Source organism: Enoplosus armatus, chromosome 10 (assembly GCF_043641665.1).
Source record: "Enoplosus armatus isolate fEnoArm2 chromosome 10, fEnoArm2.hap1, whole genome shotgun sequence".
Taxonomy (NCBI): domain Eukaryota; kingdom Metazoa; phylum Chordata; class Actinopteri; order Centrarchiformes; family Enoplosidae; genus Enoplosus; species Enoplosus armatus.
In genome coordinates, this window is record NC_092189.1 from 11,340,142 (window position 1) to 11,362,300 (window position 22,159).

Sequence of the window (22,159 nt, forward strand, 5' to 3'; positions counted from 1 at the left end):
AAACAATACTGGATTTTTGGGAGCACTCCCAATACCTATATGTAAGATATAAGATATGTAAGATATATTGGCTGACGTTTGCTTTTAACATAGTCACAAAACATAAACAAGAACTTTTGGCATAGTCCCTTTATGATCAAAGTTGACAGGATGACGGCTAATTCTGAACAGTAAACTGACTGGAAATTAAATGATAATAAAGAATGCATAAAAACGTATACACAAAATACATATTAAACTTAACTACAGATTAGCGAAAGATAACTTGTTTAACGTACACTTAGGCATCACAATAGACTTAAACTCTAAACCAGCTATTTCATGTTACATATCTTCCAACATATGCTGGTTACAATATAATGTATCTGCGATAACCACATATCAGCTGATAGTATCTGCCTACGGATATATATCAGTCAGGTCTGCTGCAGTTCACATGAAGTTCTGGATAAATGAATCCCATAATAACACCAGTTAAAATGGTGCCATCCAAAGTGAAGCTATGTCTGCCAGTATTGGCAGGGATGGACCCGTTTTATCTGTCAGTTCCAGATAAAAGAAGCTCCCAGTATTGATCAGCAGCATCCCAGCTCACCTTATTATCCAACTCAAAATCCATAAGAAAGTCACTGGTAACATGCCAAAGGCTGGTGCTTTCAAGGTTAGAAGTGTATACACACACACACACACACACACACACACACACACACACTTTCACACACAAACCAAAGACAGACGGAGAGAAGAGGGGAGCTTTAAAGAAACCGACCTTATTCCATGTGGGCTGCTGGGTGTGTGGCTCATTAAAATTAGATTGAAGCTGTAGCTCAGAGGCTGACTCAGCTGAGTTTAATTAAGGCTGTCAAACAATTCTTGTGTCACCCTCCAACATGCATATGCATAAATATATTCATTTTTACACCCCCACCCATCTCACTCTCTCTCTCTCTCTTTCTCTCTCTCTCCCCCGCAATCAAAGTGTTACATTCGCATTATCAATCTCCCTTTATTTATCCCGAAGACATGAGTGGCCGTTTGGCTTCACTATTCTTCCCACGTCTTTACCCCCGCCCACTGCTCGATCACTGGGACTGCCGCTGTCAACACACACAACGTGCCTGTATCACCACGACCATACAGGGATGGGAGATGGAGGGAGATGGAGAGAGAGATGACAGGAGTGGCGGAGTCAAGGAAATGAGGGAGCCCATCGCTTTGGTTGTTATTAAGTAGGAGGGTTTCCAGTCATCAGAAAACACGGCCTGCAGGGCCGTAGCTATCACTGAAGACACTGAGCCAGATCTCAGTAATTTTTTCTAGTTTCTAGTCAGTCTACCATCTGTGTCTACGTACTGCTCTACCACATATATATTGAGGCTGGTGACTCTTTGTGTGACTTTATGTGTAAGACATTTTAACATAATAGCAATTACCTGCTGTACATAACAAGTAATATTTATTCTTATACATGTCTGATTTTGCACAGCACATACAGATTGAATCGGCAAGAGTGTTACAGGATATTAATTGAATCAATACTGTATAGGAAGTATTTCTACCCTTCAGAAAGCACTGAAAGATTGGTGAGGATGGTGAATCCTACATACTGAATGACAGACAAGACGTTTTAACGTTTTAACCCTAACACTGAAGAATGTTTGTGTCTGTATGTCTGTTTGTTCTCATAACATTACTGGTCATCATTTACAGTCTGGACAGCAGCTCATTTAAATTTAAATTGGTACCAATGTTGGCACCTTCCAGCACAGTGTCCCATGATGACCCATTAAAAACTCAAGCACATACATTACTGGACAGGGCGCATCCTGTTTGTGTAGTTGCAAAGAGTTGTCAAATTGCTTCGCATACGATTCTAATTACCGTATTCACAGACCAACAGCTCTGCAGAGTTTCATTACTTTGCTTCAAGTCTTTATGACTTAATGACCATCTAATATTTGGTGTATTAACATGAAAACATTTTTTTTGCATCAACAAACCTACACAAACTTGGTGTAGATGTAATAGTTTCACAGGGAACAGAATGTGTGAAATTCATTAGTCAGGATCCATCTGATCGCAGATAGCAAAATATATTTTTGTCCAATTAGTAACAGTGATAATTCAGTTCCATTTAAAGCAGGCATGCCCTCGGTCAGATTTCATACGGCCCCCAGCTTCAGTCTTATAATGTATTATTTGTGGCCTGCTAGCACTGTCAAACAGAATAAATAAATCATAAAACTTGTAATAAACTGTAATTCTTCCTTTCACCACATTGTGGCAGCACCACTTTAATGCTATGTGGCTCTGCATCCTTGCCGCGAACCCTTCTCCGCTTATTTCTGCCATGGCGACTGCAAAGAAAAAGAGGAAAGTTGACAGTGAGGGCCGCCGCTTTCAGGAGAGATGGGAATTACAGTACTTCTTCACTGAAAATCGAGGCAATTGTGTTTGTCTAATTTGTAAAGAGACGGTTGCCTTGTTTAAGGGTTTCAACGTAAAGAGACACTACCAGACTAAACATGCTAACACATATGACAAGCTAACAGGGAGTGACCACGCTGAAAAAGTGAAGCAACTCCAAGCTGCTCTGGCATCACAACAGCGATTCTTCACACAGGCCTGTGAGTCAAAGGAAAATATCATCACATATCATATGTTAATAGCTCAACATGGCAAACCTTTTACTGAAGGTACATTTATCAAAGACTGTGTCATGAAAATGGTGGAAAACATTTGCCCCGAGAAGAAGCAAGAATTTATGAATGTTTGCCTGGCATGTAACACTGTGGCACGGAGAGCTGAGGACATATCGTCAGATATTCGGAGACAACTGGGAGACAGGGGAGTGGCTTTTGATTATTTCTCATTAGCCTGCGATGAAAGCACCGATGCATCTGACACTGCACAGCTACTGATTTTTTAAAGAGGAGCTGACGACAACATGAACGTAACAGAGGAGCTGCTTGACCTCCAAAGTCTAAAAGGCCAAACCAGAGGAACGGATTTATTCGTTCCTGTTTGTGAAGCTGTTGATGATATGAAACTACCATGGAGTAAAGTTTCTGGGATCATTACCGATGGTGCGCCTGCCATGGCTGGTGAGCGAAGTGGATTGTCCACACTGATCTGCAATAAAGTCAGCGAAGAAGGAGGTAACGCTATTAAACTTCACCGTATAATTCACCAGCAGGCTCTCTGCGCCAAACATCTCAAATTTGATCATGTTATGAAACCAGTGGTAAAGGCAATCAATTCTATTCGCTCTAAAGCTCTATACCACCAACAGTTTCAGCAGTTCTTGCTTGACATCCAGGCTGACGATGTGAGGTGGCTAAGTCGGGGGTCCGCAATGCAGCGATTTTTCTCTCTCAGAGAGGAAATTGGACATTTTTTGGGTGAAAAGGGGCAACCGATGGAAGAACTGTCCGATCCTGTATGGCTGGCAGATTTGGCTTTTTTGGTTGACATAACGAAGCATCTGAATGCGCTGAATGTTAATCTTCAAGGACAAGATGCAGTGGTGAACCAGCTGTACGCTCACATCAAGGCCTTTGGAACCAAGCTGCAACTTTTCCAAAGACACTTGTCCCAAACAGAGCCCTGCACCGCGCACTTCCCAGCTTTGAAAGAGGTCATTGACATTTTCTCACAGGACAACAGAGAGAAGAGTTACGCAACAGCTATCGCATCTCTTTCTGTGGAATTTAACAAACGTTTTCGGGATTTTGCAGTTATTGAAAAGGACATGTTGCTTTTCTCTTCTCCCTTCTCCGTGGATCCTGATGATGCTCCTCCACAGCTGCAGCTGGAGCTCATTGATCTGCAGTGTGACGATGAGTGGCGCGGCAAACACCAGCAGCTTTCTCTTGTTGACTTTTACTGGCAGCTGGATAAAGGCAGGTTTCCAGAAATGCGAACATTTGCTGAGCTTATTCGGCTCCACATATTTGTGTAAGCAGACATTCTCTGTCATGAACTTAAACAAGAACTGATTGAGGTCAAGACTAAGTGACTCCCACTTACGTGACATTTTACGCATCTCAACCACTGCCCTCAAACCAGACCTGGCCTCTTTACTGAAATCCAGATCTCAGTATCACCCTTCTCATTAGTGTCAGCAAGTTATCTGTTTCTTGAACGGTAACATCTGTCACTATTAACAGTGAAAAGTCAAAAGCACACTTATGCACTTGGACTTATGGCACTTATTTTATTAAACTCTTGAATAAGATTTGGTTATAACTGTTGATGTTATGTACCTGTAGATGTGACACAAACTATTACTTTCTGAAAGATCTTGTAAAAGACAAGAGCAAAATTCCCTTGTTTTAAACTTTAATGATAACAGACAACTTTGCATTACTTATAACTCCTGTTTAAAATGATCATGAGGCAAAGACATTTATCAAACTCATGGAAATTTAAGGTATTCCATACAGTTTGTTCAATGTTATCTGACTCTCCAGATATGATTGAAAGGCAGAATTGTGTTTTTAGAGTTGTTCACGTCTGCCTGAGTGGCTTATATTTGGTTACATTGCCATTTGAAAAATAAAGATAATTGTGACAATGAAAATTGTTTTATAACAGTGTGTATTTGCTTGTAACTTTTGTGGTTAAAAAAATGTCAGAAGGAACTATTGGCCCCCGGGCATCTTCACTTTATCAAATCTGGCCCTCTTTGCAAAAAGTTTGGACACCCCTGATTTAAAGCAATATCAAGCTTTGTTGAATGGTGCCTCGTGTGCAAACAGTGACACAAATCCTTCTTGGAATATCTGTAAATAATTAAGTTGTTGTAAGTAGCCAGGTATGCCGTCCTCTATAACTACTCCTCTGTAACTACACTTACACCAGAAATACTATAAAAAATTTCTCCTTCAAGCATGTATCTATGTGTTCAAAATCAAAAAAGGTTAAATAGGATACGAGGGATAAAAACACCATCTGGCTTAAATCTGGTTACTCATGTCTCTCTGGGTTTGAAAGTCAGCCTGAAACAGGACGTCCAGCCAGCTGTTACTCTCACAACACCGTGGCATCTGACTGGAGAGTGGATGTGTAGTGCCAGTGAACATGGGCGTGAAGTTGGCAGTGACGGGCTAAAGTTAATTCCAATACCACCACCATCACACCATCACACATCAGCAGCAGTCCATCTATCCGAGGGGTTAAAGTAGAACACTGTGTCCAATTCTGTTTTTATCCACTTGAACTTTTCATTTCTGACCCTCAACACAGAGCTGAAATGACTCAGTCACCCCAATCTGACAGCAGAAACACACACAGCACTGAGACCATCAATAAACTGGATTCTTCTCCATTAAGAGTGGACAGCAACAACATGGTGCTGAAATGTAATGCCTGGATTACAGCTGGAGGACTCATGTAAATATTCATTTCTACCCTGCCACACTAAGAGGACATGCATTACACAAGCGTCCGTCTGTCCGTCAACCACTTTGGTCCAGACTAAAATATCTGAACAATTGGATGGAATGACATGAAATTTGGTACAGACATTTATGACCCCCTAAGGATGATTTTTAAACACTTTGGTGGTCCTTTAACTTTTCCTCTTGCACCATGGTCATGTCAAAATTGTAATTTGTCCAATGCTTGCAAAATGAATGACATTCCCATCAGCCTCAGCTATAGCTCATTTTTAGTGCTAATTATTAGCATGCTAACACAATAAACTAAGATGTGTTAGCATTTAGTGCAAAACGCCACTGTGCAATAGTACATAGAGCTGCTAGCATTGCTTTAGACTCTTAGTCTTGTTATTTTGGGAGAGCTGATGGCAGAAACAGAAATATGGGAAGCATGCAGGTATGTAGCAGCTGGAATTAAACCAAGGTTGTTTTGCTAACATGATATGAATCTTAGACCACAGGGCCATGAGACAGCTCTTCACAGGAAAACAGTTTGAGGAAGAAACAGTCAGTTTCACTCAGTTTCCAGTAAGTCTTAGGAGAAACGAACACTTTCTAACTATATTACCCAGAGGGCTATTGGTTTAACTGTCCGCACACACATACAGAGAGTCCATGACTTAACATGCAGTATTCATTCAACCCCTCAGGGCTCAACTGTTCGTTGCCATTACCTAAAATTCCCAAGAGTTTGTCTGTCAAAAACAAGAGGGGGAGGGAGTTACTTAGCTGCAGAGAACTACAAAATGATGCAGTAAGGAATATGGAAGGCACTAAAAGCTACAAGGAACAGATCTGCCACATCTCTGTGTCAATTTCTCCCTCCCTTCCCCTCCTCTCTCCCAGGAGCATCACATGAGCTGCAGTAGCAGAAACCTACTGAATTATTGAAGCAGTCAAGACATATCTCAAACCCACACACACAAACAGTAACTGTATCCCTGCCCTCAGGGGGAAAATGAGATAATGACCAATTCAATCTGACATGGTTTTAGAGACCATAAATATCAGAGTGAGAGAAAGAGAGGGAGGGCGAGGAGAGATGCAGACACTGATCGAAAGGAGGACTGGGGAGGTGTGAAAAAGAGAAACAGGCTGCCCATGATTTATTTCTCTCTGTGATACTCAGGGTTGGGAGGGCTACTTTCAAATGTGATCAGAGCAAGACGTCCCACTTGTAAATAAAATCTGCTACATTACATAATTGATTCAACTTCCCCTGAAACACAATACATAGCCAAACAGTTTATTCAAAAGAACAATCTGTAATTTGAATGCTGTTTATATGATCGTCTGCATCAGCTATCACGATGGACAAAGCAATGATTGCGTCCATCATCTCAATAACAACTACTGTGATTACTGGGAACAAGCAGCGGCAGACACATACAATCAATCAAATCATGGAGATGTTTTATAAATCACAAGACATAACATCATTACATGAGAGTGAAAAGAGGAAAATGTTGGTCCAGAGTGTCAAAGCGACATGTTGCAAGATACAAAAGATGATTATTATGACTGTGAACAATACTAATTAATATCCATCTCTGTCTCATGTTCACATCCCTACTGATCAAGACTTACCTATCATGATGTACAGTATGTGCATAGTTTTGTCTACGTGTTCAATGGAGCACTGGTTCATTAGCTTCTTCGCAAAAGAATTGTTTGTGTCAACATACTAACTGAACTGACTAAAGATTGTTAGAACAACAACTATTATTTATTAAACCTTAATCAAGAATCTAAGAATTAATTAATTAAATTAATTAATTGGATGGGTTGCCATGGAATTTGGCACAGACATTCATGGCGAGAGGATGAATTGTAATCATATTGATCTCCTGACCTTTCATTTAGGGCCATCATCAGGTCAAAATGTTTTTTGTCCAATTCTTTGGTTTATCACCAAATACCTACAAAACTAATGCCTCAGCTATACTTTGTGTTTAATGCTAATTAGCAAATATTAGCAACACACCAAACATACCAACTGGACAGCATGTTGATGTTACCATTTAGCTGATAGCACCAAAAAAGAGAATCATAGAAAGACCAAACCAAAGAGAAGACGTGTGAGAGGTCAACAAAGAAAATAAATGAATGCAGACTGATCAAGAAGATTCTCTTGCTCACCATACTTCAATGTGCTTCTGCGTCCTAACACCACCAGACAACTCATCCCTTTTTGCTGTCAAAAATCATGTCAAAGCATCTACATCCAGAAATACCCCCTTCAAGCTCCAATTTCTTTCCTTAAAAAAAGTGCATAGGACAACCTAATTACAAAGTTTTTCTTTATTGCTGTTTAATAATATGTATTAGAAGTATTGATGTATTTATGATTACAAGCCTCTTCTGGATTATATTACAGGGTGATTTTCCAAAACAAAAGGTTTAAAGCAAGAGAAGCAATTAATCAAATTGCAGGGAGCAGGCATGGCACCCAAGACCTCAAACTACCAACACAACAATACTATAGCCTTCTTATTTTGGCAGAGTAATAAGTGGGCAAATAAGGCTACTTTGGCTCATCTTCGCTCATAGATTCAACTTACAAATCAAACACTGGCATATGGAGAGATGTAGAGGGAGCCAAACCCCGAGGAAGAAACATCTGATCACTAGAACCAGCGCACAGTGGGGGTGACAGCTTCATTAAAGGCAATTTCAACAAAAACGCATTTATTCTGACGTATATGTCTATATTTTTACTCTGACATGCAGACATGATGATCAAAACAAGCTATACATGTTTTATGCATGAAACTATGCACAATTTTGTTCATATGCAGGTTGTGACACACACACACACACACACACACACACACACACACTATATATATATCCTCCTCTTCCATCAAAACCAGCTGCCACAAATGCGAGTACAAATCCTACAGTATCATAGACATATGTTGATAGAAAGCTGGCTGCCTGTCATTAGTATAATTCTCTAACAACGACGGCAGACATCCATGAAAATGAAATATGGTGGAAATAGAGTGAGGACAGCTTGAAGCCACATGGCTCACAACTGCATGCAGGGTAATGGCACATTACTGTAACACTGGAAATCGAATCCATTTTAGTGCTGAAATCATGACAATTTTGATCATTTTTTAATTGAATTGTTGACATGAACTTCCTCTGGTTCCACATTCTGTGTGAGGATATGAACTGAATCTCTAACTGAATAATACTGTAGGTAGAGCTGAGTGAGTTTAGCATGTTAGCATGCTAACATTTGCTAATCAGCACTAAACATAAAGCACATGGGAAGCTGATGGGAATGTCATTGCAGGTATTCAGGTAGGTATAAATCAATGTTTTGAACAAAATAAAAGTCTGACCTAATGAAAACTGATCCCTTAGCTTTTCATATGGCACTTTCTTCAGGTCAAAATGTTATTTGAAGTTGTTACAATTTATCCTGAGGGGGGACATGAGTGTCTGTATCAGATTTCATGGCAATCCTGCCAATACTTCAAGTGGTGGCCCAACAGACCGACATTGCCATCCCTACAGTAGATTCACGCCACTAGCATGATTATAGACAAATGTATAAAATCTCAAGGTTTATATAGTATTGCTTAAAGTAAGGGATCCAAATACAGAACTAGTGGTATATCAGGTATTTGTCCAGTGGTCTGAGGGTGGTTTCTCTGTCTTGGTAAATCTTCAGACAAAAATCAACAAATCAAGCAGAATCTCTTCAAAAGAATCAACAGCTTATCAGGAGAGCTTCATATCAGCGCCAAATAGACCACCAGAAAGACAATTCCCACAGAGAGAGAAGGGAGTTTGGAGGGGCTGCCATGACAAAGCTGACTGAAACACACACACACATTGTATTGACGATGGATTCCACATTTCTCCCATCCTTCCATCATCCGTTTGTCCATCTGTTCTGCCCACAGCGTTGATGGGCTTCACATTAAAGCTCCTCCTCTTCTTCTCTTCTCCTACCATCACTCTTTTTTCCCCATTTCCTCTTTCTTATCGTCAGCCAAGATTACGCTGCCAATCCTTTGGCTCCCCTGCTTTGTCTGTCTCCCTCTGTTCTACCCTCCAACCCACACACACACACACACACACACATACACACACACAAACCTATTTATCCTGGTCGTGGGGGACACTGACCTTTGTCTAGCCTGTGACCGAATTGTCCTCCAGCGTGTTTGTGTGTGTGTGCCTGTATATGTGTGTCTGTGTGTGTCTTCCTGCCTTTTCACACTGTTATTGATTATATCAAGGCTCCAATCAGGGTTACCAGGTCCTGTAAATTTACTGATCGATCTCTACAAGAGCCTCAGGGTGGATGTGTGTTTGTGTGGGCATTCATACCCGTGCAGAGACTGCGAGACGCAAAATTTTTCCACCAGTCAGTTTAGAGACATACTACATGACACATGCGCTTGCAGCTGGAACTGTGCAATATTTGTCCTTCTCCACACACACACACACACACACACACACACACACACACACATACACACACACAACAGCAACCCTTCAGTGCAGAGATTAGAATCAGCAATTTCTCATTTGAAATCAATAGCTCAGAGTGAGAAATATGCATACAGAAGGAGAGAAAATGGATGAAAGGAGCAGAAAGCGTGAGAGAGAGAAGGTTTATTTTGAAGGGCACTGTTTCATCAGGAATTAGTCGAGTATAAAAACGAGAGAGGGAAGAGCCAGCAGAGAGTGGAGATGATAAACGGTATGAAGAGAAGGTATAGAGGCAGCTTAAAATGAGAAAGAGAAATGGAGGACAGAGCAGGGGAGAGATAAGAAAGAATGACAGGTGTTCAGCCAAGTCTTCACTTAATTGACGGAAATACTGTATGTCTGCTGGGGAGTATTCACTCAGAGGGTTTATGTGTGTGTGTGAGTGAGAGAAGGTGAAGGTGACTCCAGGGTTCGCCTTGTCTAAGCTGCTTCTCTAACCCGCATTCCACCCCTCCCCCTCAGCTGTACAACTAGCCATTCAGGACACACACACATATACACCGAGGAGCAAACATAGATATAACAGAAGACGACCAGTTCATTTGGATGCAGTGGGAAGCTCCCAGGTGTGAATATGTTCACCGCGAGGAAGAGAATGTGCAGGCTCAGCAAAACCCTCCCCTCCATGAATGCAAAAGGGGGAAAACATGTAGTACAACCTACGAGAGCAGCCAGCATTGAAATGAAAATAACAGCATCACCGCAGCTGCATCCACTGCAGAAAAAAACACATTGTAACTCAAACATTGCTGTACACACACATGCACACACAGGCCTCTTGTTTTGATAAAGAGAGACAGTGTGGGTCTGTGACTGGCAGCCCCGGAGAGACTGTCATCTTGGAAAAGATAAAACTAATGATAAAAGATGACAACATTTAATTCTCACTAGGAGACTGAGCCAAGACAGGTCGCACGCTCCAACACACACAGTCACAATGCAACCACACAAACACACACACACACACACACAAGCGGTTTGTAACTTGCTGAGATTTTTTCAACCTGCCACCAGGTCCACCAGCTAATGAACAGACAGTCTGGAGACGATTTACACAAATATATGAGGAAATGTGCAGCATGTTCCCAATGTCCCTCACAAATAAGATTACGCGTATTTCTCTAAACCTGACAGCATGCAAGCAGGGTGGAAGACAGGATTTCAGTAGGAAGAAAAGAGAGGAAAGGAAGCGAAGGAGGACGGGGACAAGAAAAGCGCCTTTAGGAGAAACAAAAAAACAGGCTAAGAAGAGTGAAAACAACTCAACTAAAAGTTGAGGCTGCCTGAATGGATATGACAGCTTTTCTGTCACTGTTTGCAGACAGGGATTGTGACGAGAGACACAGGAGAGGAGACAAGATTATACAATATAAGACCTAAGACAACACACGGGCTCGGCATTGTTTGAAATGTTTACATACTACTACCGATATGATACAAAGTTCGGTACTGATACCAAAACTATCCCTCTTTTGGTACCTTTCTACAAAAATTAAGACAATTGTTTTTTAATCAGTAAACATCTGATTTAAGAATAGATAAACATTTTATGAATCTGACCAGGCATTTAACGCCAAACTTCAGTGCTTTCGGTTCAACAGACACATCTAGGTCTGTGCCAAAAGAGTACTGAGGTTCAATATCCAGCCCAAGACGAGACAAGATGAGACGAGCCGAGTACGTGTGTGGATCAGAGTCTACGTACCCACTTTCCTGGGAGATCTCAGATATTTTATCAGACTCATCTCCAGCAGTGCTGATGTTCAGTTCTCTCCGCACATTCTCTGCATAGATCAACCGTATGCTCATGTTATACACTGAGTCTCACTGAGACACTAACACTTACTGTACCTTTAGCTCAATACAAACTACCCAATAATTTCCTTGCACAACATAAATCCACCAATAATAGCCTCGCTCAGGCCAGGGTAGCAGAACTGGCTTGAACCAGCGAGCTCAGCAGTCCACAGAATATAACACTGTATGTATTAGCTGATAGACCTCACTACTGTAAAAAAAAAAGCAATTACACCAGGAGCTTTTCAAACTGTTGTTATCCAATGTTAAATAATATATTGTAATTGGTCTCCAATCTTATGACTTTGCCTTTCAATAAACTCTACAATAGTTTTGTTCCAAATTACCATAAAGTTATTTCCTAATTTCACAGCAGAGACCACATGCGATTGAGTTCAGCGGTTTGGACACGTAAGGTGAACAAGGTGAAGTAATTAGGCACATCATTTAGAAATAATGATTATAATTATCAGCTAAAATTGTGTCTATTACTATAAGAACTTTACTCAGCTTACAAATGTGTTGACTGTGAATATGTCTGAGGAACAAATGCATTAGCAGCACTATAAAGACACAGTGTGGAAACCACTGTAGTTACACAGTCGGCGTCAACCCTGCATGCTAATGTTACCAGATTTGGATCGGTTAATAAGATCCTCTGTTTTACCGCTGCTGCGTCTACCCCTGTTCCAGCTGGACCCCTCATATTCTCTTTTGTCCTGACCAGAATACTTTGATGTAGCCAACAACACAGGGAAGTTGACCCTGCCTGAAACAGAAAACACAGTCGAACTCAGTGCTGCATACAAATGTGTGCATATTCACTGCAGCTATACTTTATTTGCATAAAATTTCATGAAAATTAGAATGGTGATTGTAACCCAAGGAAAATGGAAATTGTGTTGTTGCATGAATTACAACACCAAGTGATTTGGCAAAAGAGCAACAAAGGTGGTTGAGCAAATTTAGGGATTAAGAAACTATTTAACTGGTCAGAAACATTTAGATATCCTCGAACAAGCTGAGCAAGCTCCAAACCATCCATATAGCATACTGGACACAAAGACACTGCACTAGAAATGTAAAATAAGACACTTTTCCACACGACAACTCAACTAAGGTTTGGTTTTAGACTGAGACAGACAGTTACACAATGGTGGCGTGTGTGTGTGTGAAGAATCAGACAAGCTCAGCCAGCAGGCCTGTTCGCAAACTTCAGTCTGAAGCCAATTAGGTGTGTCATTTATTCCACAAATGTGTCCTTTTGTTTCTACAAACCAGCTGAAATTCATGTCTGCATCAAGTATACAAGCAAGTAACAAAAGACATTGGCTTTGTTTTGATTGCAGAAAATATGTTTTTGAACTGACAAAATGTGATGGTAATGAGGGACTTTTATTTTCCATTTCTACTGCATGTTGCTCCTCAATAGAAGTGGTCTAGAATAAACCTGCCTCTGTCTACATTACACTTATCTTCCAACACATTGCAGTGCAGTTATTAGGAATGTGACTCGGCAGAAGAATAAATCAAATCTTATTTTCCTTATGTTTTCAAAATAAGCCACCTGAACTTTGACTGTTAAACAATTGCACCAGCTCCCCTGCCAACAAATGGACGCTCATACATTATGCAGGAGGGAGCAAGTGGCTCATCAGGGATGCAGAGTGAAACATGGCAGGCAGAGGAGACCAGCAGAGAGGAGGAGTCATGGGTGAGGGCAGGGGGGGCGGTAGAGAGGGTCTATGGTTGAGGAAGCACAGGGTCACTCACCGCTCAAGAGACAGAGGAAAAAATGAGAGAGAGAGACGAGCATGGTAGAAAAATGTGGAGTTCATGAGTCAATGAGAACTGGGGGGGGGGGGGGTTATAAAAGCTACTTCACATGTTCGGGATGTAAGGGATAATTATGACTTCAAATCAACATAGATTCATAGTAAATAAATGGAGATGAACCATTATAACCATTACAAAGAGGAAAACTGTCTTTATAATGGAGCTCACTTGAAGCTCGATGAATTAAAAAGGATGAAGAATTTGTGAGATATTTGGCTGATATTCTTTTTCATATATATATATATATATATATATATATATTTTTTTTTTTTTTTTAACAAAGTTCCTTTAAATCCAGCCATTAAAGAGGTAAGACAGAATGAGGTACTAAAGGCAAGGTATTTTACATTTTGACAATAAAGTCATTATCCTTACTAGACTCCCCCCACTGTCTGCTCAGCTAGTCTTCCAACTCCCATGCTGTGGAGTATAATCAGCTACTCGACAATCTATGTAACAACAACACTGTTTATCTTTTATGAAATATGTCCAGTATTTTTCATATTGGCCTACATAAGTATACACCACTACTGATACTTCACTGACAGTAACAACCATCCAACATATTGATGTGGCTTTACTACACCAAGCACTACTTAAGGCTCTACCCATACACTGTGTGATATACAATAGTCTTGCATGTTCATTGCATGTCAGATGTCAGATGGTGCTTTGTCATCAACTCTCATCATCTCATCCATCACCGCCGCTCTCTTGTTTTGAAAGTATGGCTAATTAAACATGTTTTGGCCATCGCGCAGGCTCTTTAAAACCCTAAAAGGCCGAGGAGGAGGAGATTGGCAAGCTGGTGTTGGCCGGTGAAAAAGCAGAGTGAGCTTGAGGTAAATATTAAGCTAGCTGGCCAGTATATTGTGTGTCATTTCAAGTCATATTCTGATTATTCTGGTCCTACATTTTCAGTATTTTCAGAAGCAGCCTGTTTTTGGTCACAAAAGCTCTAAATAAGCCGTCATGGATGTGTCACAAAGTACGATTTAAGACCACCATTTATGATTGATGATTTCACCACACATTCGTCATTCACTTACATCTGGACCAGTCAAAAATCACACAGTGTAACGGGCCCTTTGAGCACATAATGGCCACAACGACAGAGCCTTAAGATCAGGCTTTCTTCAATTGTCAAATTTGGACGGTTGCAAGAATGGCTGTTTTGTAGTTTGAAATTGATTCATACAGAACCACATGTTCCATTATCTAAGGTCTTGCTGCCTGTGATATTAAAGGGTTTTAGTACCAGAGAGGGGAGGAGAGAAATGACTAAGAGAGAATGGAGGAGGAAAGAAGACACAGTGGGACCAAAGACAGCCAATGTTGCAGGAGACAAATTACGACCAGAAGGTGATAGGGACAATACACACACGTAAGCACAGCAGCAGCTCCTGCATTTGGTTGGTAGTATTGCTTGAAATATTAAACATAAATGTCACAGCCTTTCCCCCATATCCATTGCTCCTCTTCTCCCCTCCCTCCTCTCCACTCCTGTCCTCTGCCCTCCACTGACAGTTTCCTGTTAATGAGTTTCATTTGCACAGGAGACCACAGAGAGACATAAACAGTGGGGACGCACACACACACACACACACACACACACACACACACAGCAGGTAGTAGAGCCCTGGCTAGGTGTATACAGACATGACTAATACTACAGCTCTCACATCACCGCTCCAGTGCTGTATGGGGAAGGCCAGCTCTAATAAGGCCAGAGGTAGCCCACAGTCTACTGAAATCTCTGGAGAACATGTTAGCAGACAGCGAAGGACATCATAATGTTAAGAGTACGATATCAAACTGAAAAGTTGGATGGCGACCGGTCAGACTGGACGGTATGTTAGTTTAACAGAGTCACTTTTGGAGGTGAAAATATTCTGAGAAGAGCAAAAGCTTCTCCTAATTCTTCAAAGAACAAATGGCTTATATAAACATTTACAAGTGTTAAGAGAGCTCGAGAGGTATCCCAACACATTTAGGAGTCAGCAGCTGGTGGCAGGTGGAGGTCATGCACTTTCAAACAATGAACAAATGTTTTGGAAAAGTATGATTACATTAAGTTGAAAAAGAGTCCCAATACCAAGTGTAACAACACAGGACGAGCTGAAGTCATTATGTTCATTATGTTGGCTTCTGTGTAAACAACCCCTTTAATTTTTACCTTAAGTAGCTGTAAGGTTTCGCATATACTGTCTTCCAGCTCTTCACTGAAGTTCTGTGAGTCTGAAAAATGTGTCTGCACAGCAACTGGCTGATTCTGTGCTTTAGCTCTTATTTTACAACAGCTAAACCTACATGTTGGTGTCACTGCAGTCAGAGCTTGAGAACAGTGCTTAGACTTTAAATTGACTTTCAGCATCTTTATGAGAAGCACCTGTATTCACTAGGTCGCTCTTAAGTCAACGCTTAAGACCATTCTTAAGAGCATTTTGTAGAAGTTTTAACCATAGCAACCAGGTTTCAAACCATCTCGGTCATGGTGGATACAAGAGAAATACGCAAATGTTTATGCAGCTTGAGTATAGTCAGTTGGCAGTCAACTGTACAGCTAACATGGCTACTTCTGGAAAAAGAGCATGCCTGATATCCCTGAAGAAACACGCCTCTCCATAATGGATTAAGAATGATGTGCATCTGCACTACACACAGACCTATAGGTGCACTGGCTCCCGTGTCGATTATATAATTAACATGCACTGTATGTTCTTTTTCAGAGAAATCATAAAAATAAATGTCAGAAGTAAAGGCAGAAATACCAAACATATTGCAGAGCTTGTTCTTTAAGTTATGAAATGCCACTGGACTGATGGCTGTACATAATAAATCAGAGACTCACTTCTCCTGATTCTGACTGTAATAGATGATCATTTATCAGTTATAAAAGCCCATTGTTACAGCATGGCTACTTGAAATGACAACATTTCTTAATGTCCACACTGGCAAGTAAAAACAGACACTTCGGTTGGGAAATCCTCCAGTCGGTCAAATCATAAAATGTTTTTTTTTCTCCATAATGTGCAGAAGTCTGATGTTGTCTGTTCTCTTTCAACAAAGGTTTGAACCTGCTGAGTCTCTACAAGGTGGATTATGCCTGCTGGCAAGTGCTCAAGTGCTCACAGGGTGTATCAAGGGCGTAGTGCGCTCACTCTCTCTCTCTCTCTCTCTCTCACACACACACACACACACACACACACAGTGAAGCTAATAGCGATGCCCCGTTTGGCTAGATGTTGTGTCTCTCAGTGCAACTCACATCTCTGAATCTGTTCCAGGATCTGTCCTTGTTGTACTGAGCCACGGTGCTCAGCCATTTGTCGTTATTGTTCGCGGAGACCGCCGTTTCTCCGCTCAGCAAGAGAGCCACGACAGGTAGCAGAAAGAAGAACATCTTCTTTCTGGAAGCAGAGACAGAGAGAGAGAAACAAAGAAAACAAAAAACAGGAGGATATAAGACTGATGGAGCCATTCAGAGTGAGACAAGAACACGTCCAGAGGAGAGGAGGGTGCAGCAAAGTGTTAGAAGAACAGGGTGAAGTGAGACTCTGCACTTTACACAACTCTCATATTGTGACGCATAATTTTTTAAAAAGCAGCAGTTTGTGGCTGCACGCGCGGCAGAGTGCTCATTTGATCAAATTGCTGATCCTTCACCTAATCGGATTAGAAACATTGGAGAGTTGTCACCGCGGCAGATGGGGCACCTCGAAACGATTAGCTCGCGAGTCCCCCCCCCCCCCCCCCGCCAATTTAAAAAGCAATTAGCGGCGTCAACACAATCGGCCGCCCCCACCGGAGCTTTGTCTTTGGCTTCACCTGCTTCCTCCTCCATCCCCGGCACCGTGAAAGTCGACAAACCTGCTACTACTGACTTTCATTCCCAGTTTCTGCTTCTTTTGATGAAAGCCCCTCAAACGGCCAGCACCGGCGCCTCACCACCTACCTGGGAGAGTGTGTTGGTGTCCAATTCCGATTCTCCCGGGGGAAAAATAAGTCCACAGCCCCGGGCACTCCGGTGACACCCGACTGCTTGTAGGATTGACGGTAAAAGGGAGCTGCAGGGACGAGCGGACCGGGAGCCTTCTGTTCCTCCTCGGTCACAAGACACCGCCTCCTCCCTCCCTCCCTCTCTCTCTCCCTCTCTCCCTCTCTCTCTCCCCCCCCCCTCTCTCCCTCTCTCTCTCTCTCTCTCCCTCTCTCTCTCTCTCTCTCTCTCTCTCTCTCTCACTAACGCGTGTCATTGATTTTCAGCGGGGGGGGGGGTTTTTTTTCATGCTCACACCAGAGCGCAAGCAGGATTTGGGAGCCGTGTCCAAGCGCTGTTCTGGGTGTACAAACACACATTTCGTTTTAGTCACTCGCCTCTGTTGTGGAACTCAACTCGTGCCCACCATGATAAATACAATTAAGAAACACGCAAACCATGAAATCGGCGTCGTGTTGGTGCCTGAAACGTCTCCGCGGCGGAAGGCTAGATCTGCTGAGGATAGAGCGCGCTTTTTTGGCACCATGGACAGAGGCAGGCCACATGAAACGCTCTTAAAAAAAACAAATTTGAAAACACAATTCATAAATGGGCCACATAACTAGGGCGTTCATTTTTGGGGGAATGTAACGATATATGTTTAAATATTTAATCTGTGACTCTCTGCTTTGACTCTCTCTGGGTTTTGTTCGCTTTGGCACCTCTCTCTCTCTCTCTCTCTCTCTCTCCCTCTCTCTCTGCATAATGTGTGTCTGGATGTGAGTTCAGTGAGGAGATTGTGTCTGCTGTTCACCAAAGCTTTGGTGCACGTGCTGTGGTGTCTGTGGTGTCTACGTGCTTCGGTTTAAGTCTGTTTTATGGATCTGTTTGTGCACAGAGGAAGTCAGGAGTGTGGTGCAGGTCCTTATCTCCCCCAGTTTCACATTAAAGGTTCTCCTACTATTCTGGCTGACATCACAATTCTCTTTTGTATTGCTGGCACTTTTGGAAAGTAGTATTGCATAGCAGGATTGATTTAGTTGGAAACAGTAGTCAAAAGAAACACTTTAGTTCCCTTTTGCAATTCTGTATTCATCTCGACCTGCTACGTTGCAAAACTCACTGCCCCTGAAAGGGGGATTTTGTTTTTGCCAGCATTGTATTGTATATTAATATATTTATATTTTACCGTGTTTTTTTTAATGAGTCTGTCGAAGTTCAGTGCTGTTTGAGCGGTGAACTTTTTCCAAGAGGGAGATTTGTTTTCACAGTCAGTACAACACAGAAATATACAGATAGAGACAATATATAAAATGTATACATTGATGCAACCCAAAACCCAATAAAACCTCAGTAGCTGTTTGTCAGATGGATGGGATTACACTCTACCTTGCTTGAGGAGACACAAAATGGTAATTAATGGTAAGTTAATTATGAAGTAATGGTGGATTCCTAGTAGCAACTCAGTATGACGCTTTTCTTTACTTGCGAGGGTACAAAAACAGCAACTAATATGTGCATAATATAAAATTATTAGTTAATTTGTGGTTTAGTGATTGTGACCAGTGGTGATATGTTCTACTCAGTCTTTTGTAACAAATGCAGAGTCGAGATATAATGCTCCAAGGCCACTTGTGGAAAGAATTTACAGTTGGTGTATTTAGCCGTGACTGCATAGGCATGAGCTCCTATTGGATCAACATTAGCAAAGAGAGGATGTTTACAAAAAATACAATGGGAAACTCACAGGTGGCCCCATCTACTTTTCAGCAGGGTGATGGCTGATACATTTGACTGATACTAGAAATATGCAGTCTATTGAATGAAACCAAACAATATGAAAACTTGCTTGCCATAACTGTATTCAAAATTATTGTACTGTGATTTTTACATCCAAAACCTCATTGTGTTTTGGTAATATACAATAGTCATATCAACATTATACAGTTAAAGGATAGAAGTGAAGGTCTGCGTGATACAGGCTTATAATGAGACTTTCCCCCTCACTCACTGCCATCTTGTACTGTGAAGTACTGTGTGAGTGGTGTAATTGGAAAGTCAAATAAGTGGCTTATGAGTGAATGATTATGAGACACTTGATTTTGACATTTAGAAGCTCTTACAAGACATTTATATGCAGTATATGTTAACAGTTATGTAGTCTGTGTTAAATGGGTACCCTGACATTTACAGTAAATCTGATTAAAGTTGGGACACTTGTCTCAGTCTTGGAAATGAGATCAAGCATTTGTCCTTCAGCTGCTGCTAAATGGCTTATTTACATTCCCATTCCCATTTTGGCCTTTTGCTCTGAGAGACTCCAACAAACATTAAAGCTTGAAGGGGCTGGTGAGATGCAACAAGATGTCTTTAGGTTTTATGTAAGACATTGGTTGAAGATTTAAAAACTAATAGATTATACTAATAGCCTGATGTTAATGACTGGAGAAAAGAGCTGGCTACCCGACATGGTGCAAGACACAGTATCATTATGTATCACAGAGACCTATTAACATAGTGTAAACTTAAATAGACATCATAGTTGGATTGATGGATGTGTTACAGTGGGCAGGTTTTTGCTTGCTGCCTTGCTTTCAGGAATAGAGCCTCCATATCACATGTAACCTCAGGATATTTTTTATGCTTTTGAATAGAAAACCTGATGCCCCATATGTTCATCATTTTTACCACTGTTCATTGTTATTGTGTTGTGATAGTTTATCCAGAGACTCACCACTGTCGCAGTTCAAAGGATCTGATGCAGGCCCACTTCAGTCAGATATTCTCCTGATTTCCCTCTTTTTCTCCAAATCCCAGCATCCACCAGGGGGGCCTCTGGAAGATAAAGGATAAGAGCAGCTGTAGGAGAGCCAATTTTGAATAATAAAGATCAAAATATATGAAACAAAGCAAAGGGGAGCAGTGTCCCAGCAGTCAGACATCCCCTACATTGCAAATGCAGATGGTGAAAGGAAAAGAGGGAGGACGGAGAGAAGGAAAACAAGAATGTTGAAACAAGATTAAAGTTGTGTGGTTGTGTGTGTAGGTGTGTTGGAGACAAGTGGGAAGGAGACAAGAAGGGGAAGTGTGCGGGAGATGTTTGAAAGCGAGCAGTGGGGTGTGATAGACTGTTTCTTAATGAGCTGTGTGTCTGTAACTTAACTTGTGCATGAGAACTTCAGTTCCACTCGAGTGACTCCAGAGAAAAGCTCCGTCAGTCAGCCTGAGAACGGACCATGAGCATAAAGCATATCAGCCTCCTTGATGATATCTGCCTGGGCTGTCCCACTGTGCAAGGTGCAAAATGCCAAATGCAGCATTTCCATCACACAACAATTCATGTTCCTGCTCGGTGCTCTCGGGGGCATTCGCAAATCCAATCATACATCTGACGTTCCACATAGGATGAAAAGAGAAAACTCATAGAGCATGAAACCCACCAGCAAATGGGATAAAGAGTACAAATGTCTCAGCATCCCGATAGATGTTTTTGTGCGCCGTGTACGTATCCTAATCAGTTCCTCATCAAGGACTTTAGTGACAGTAAACTGAATTTGTTGTTGACTTGCCCAATCTAAAAAAAGGCCTAATTTAGCATCCAAGTAATAATTGGATAATGTTCAGCATGTAAACACATTAAATCACGACAGATCTCTGACTCTTTTAGAAACAACCCCCAACCGGCTTTGATGTTTTCCTCTGTCGTTCGGGCACTACTGCATTTATATGTCATCTTTTTCAAAGCAAAGAAATGGTTGCCTATGTGTGTGTGTGTGTGTGTGTGTGTGTGTGTGTGTGTGTGTGTGTGTGTGTGTGAAAAGCTGGTTTGTCAAGGTTTGGAAAAGTTCTACATGATCACAGCGTTTCTTTGTTGAGCTGAAAAATAAGTTTTAGCCTCAAAAATGAGAAGCCCCAAAATGAAAAAAAAGGAAAACTCTGTGAACATGCGCTAATAAATTGATAAAAAAGGGGATGCATTTGTACTTAAAAAGTATGTCAGCTAGTTTTGATTCTCTCTCCACTGAGACATCATTGGAGCGTGTGACACTGATAACACCACAACAGCCAATTATAGATAAGAGCACAAATTATTTTAAATAAAATATAACTATTGTTAAAAGTTGACACAGAGACATTTCAATTCCAGATAACTGAGCTTTGTTTGGCCTCCAACTACAGTAGTGTCTTCTTTTAAAAGACGTGTACAATATTGTCCAGGCAGCTGTGGAGGAAGGACCGGGTTACAAAGAAAATGGGATTTGTAATCATTAACTGGCAATGAGCTTGAACATGAACATCGTCACATGAACATGTAGAAATGTTGTCAATGTTTTGGCATCTATTGGTGCTTACAAATCAGGATAGTTGTGCAGCAGGGCTGGGAGATTTAATGAAGCAGGTAAACGTTACAGGCAGAAGAGCTGTCCATGGTGCTGAAAGTAGCCACTCACTACGTTGTAATAGAAAAAAAGTCATCTAACAATTCAGAAACTGACGATCTTTCGTTTGGCTTTTGTCTTAAAATTAGGAGAAAGAACCGCATCCTCCAACTTCTACCTCAGGAAAAACGGTTCATTTCAGTTAAACAAACAAA

General features: G+C 41.4%; 1 protein-coding gene across 1 annotated transcript in view; it reads right to left on the minus strand.

The window, feature by feature from the left end:
- Positions 1 to 16,992, minus strand: part of spock1 (SPARC (osteonectin), cwcv and kazal like domains proteoglycan 1) — a 91,541-nt gene extending 74,549 nt beyond the window's left edge. Inside the window, exon 1 of the mRNA XM_070913020.1 lies at positions 16,858 to 16,992. Coding sequence (XP_070769121.1) covers positions 16,858 to 16,992 — 135 coding nt within the window. The remainder of the gene's footprint in view (positions 1 to 16,857) is intronic.
- Positions 16,993 to 22,159: the final 5,167 nt, after the last annotated feature.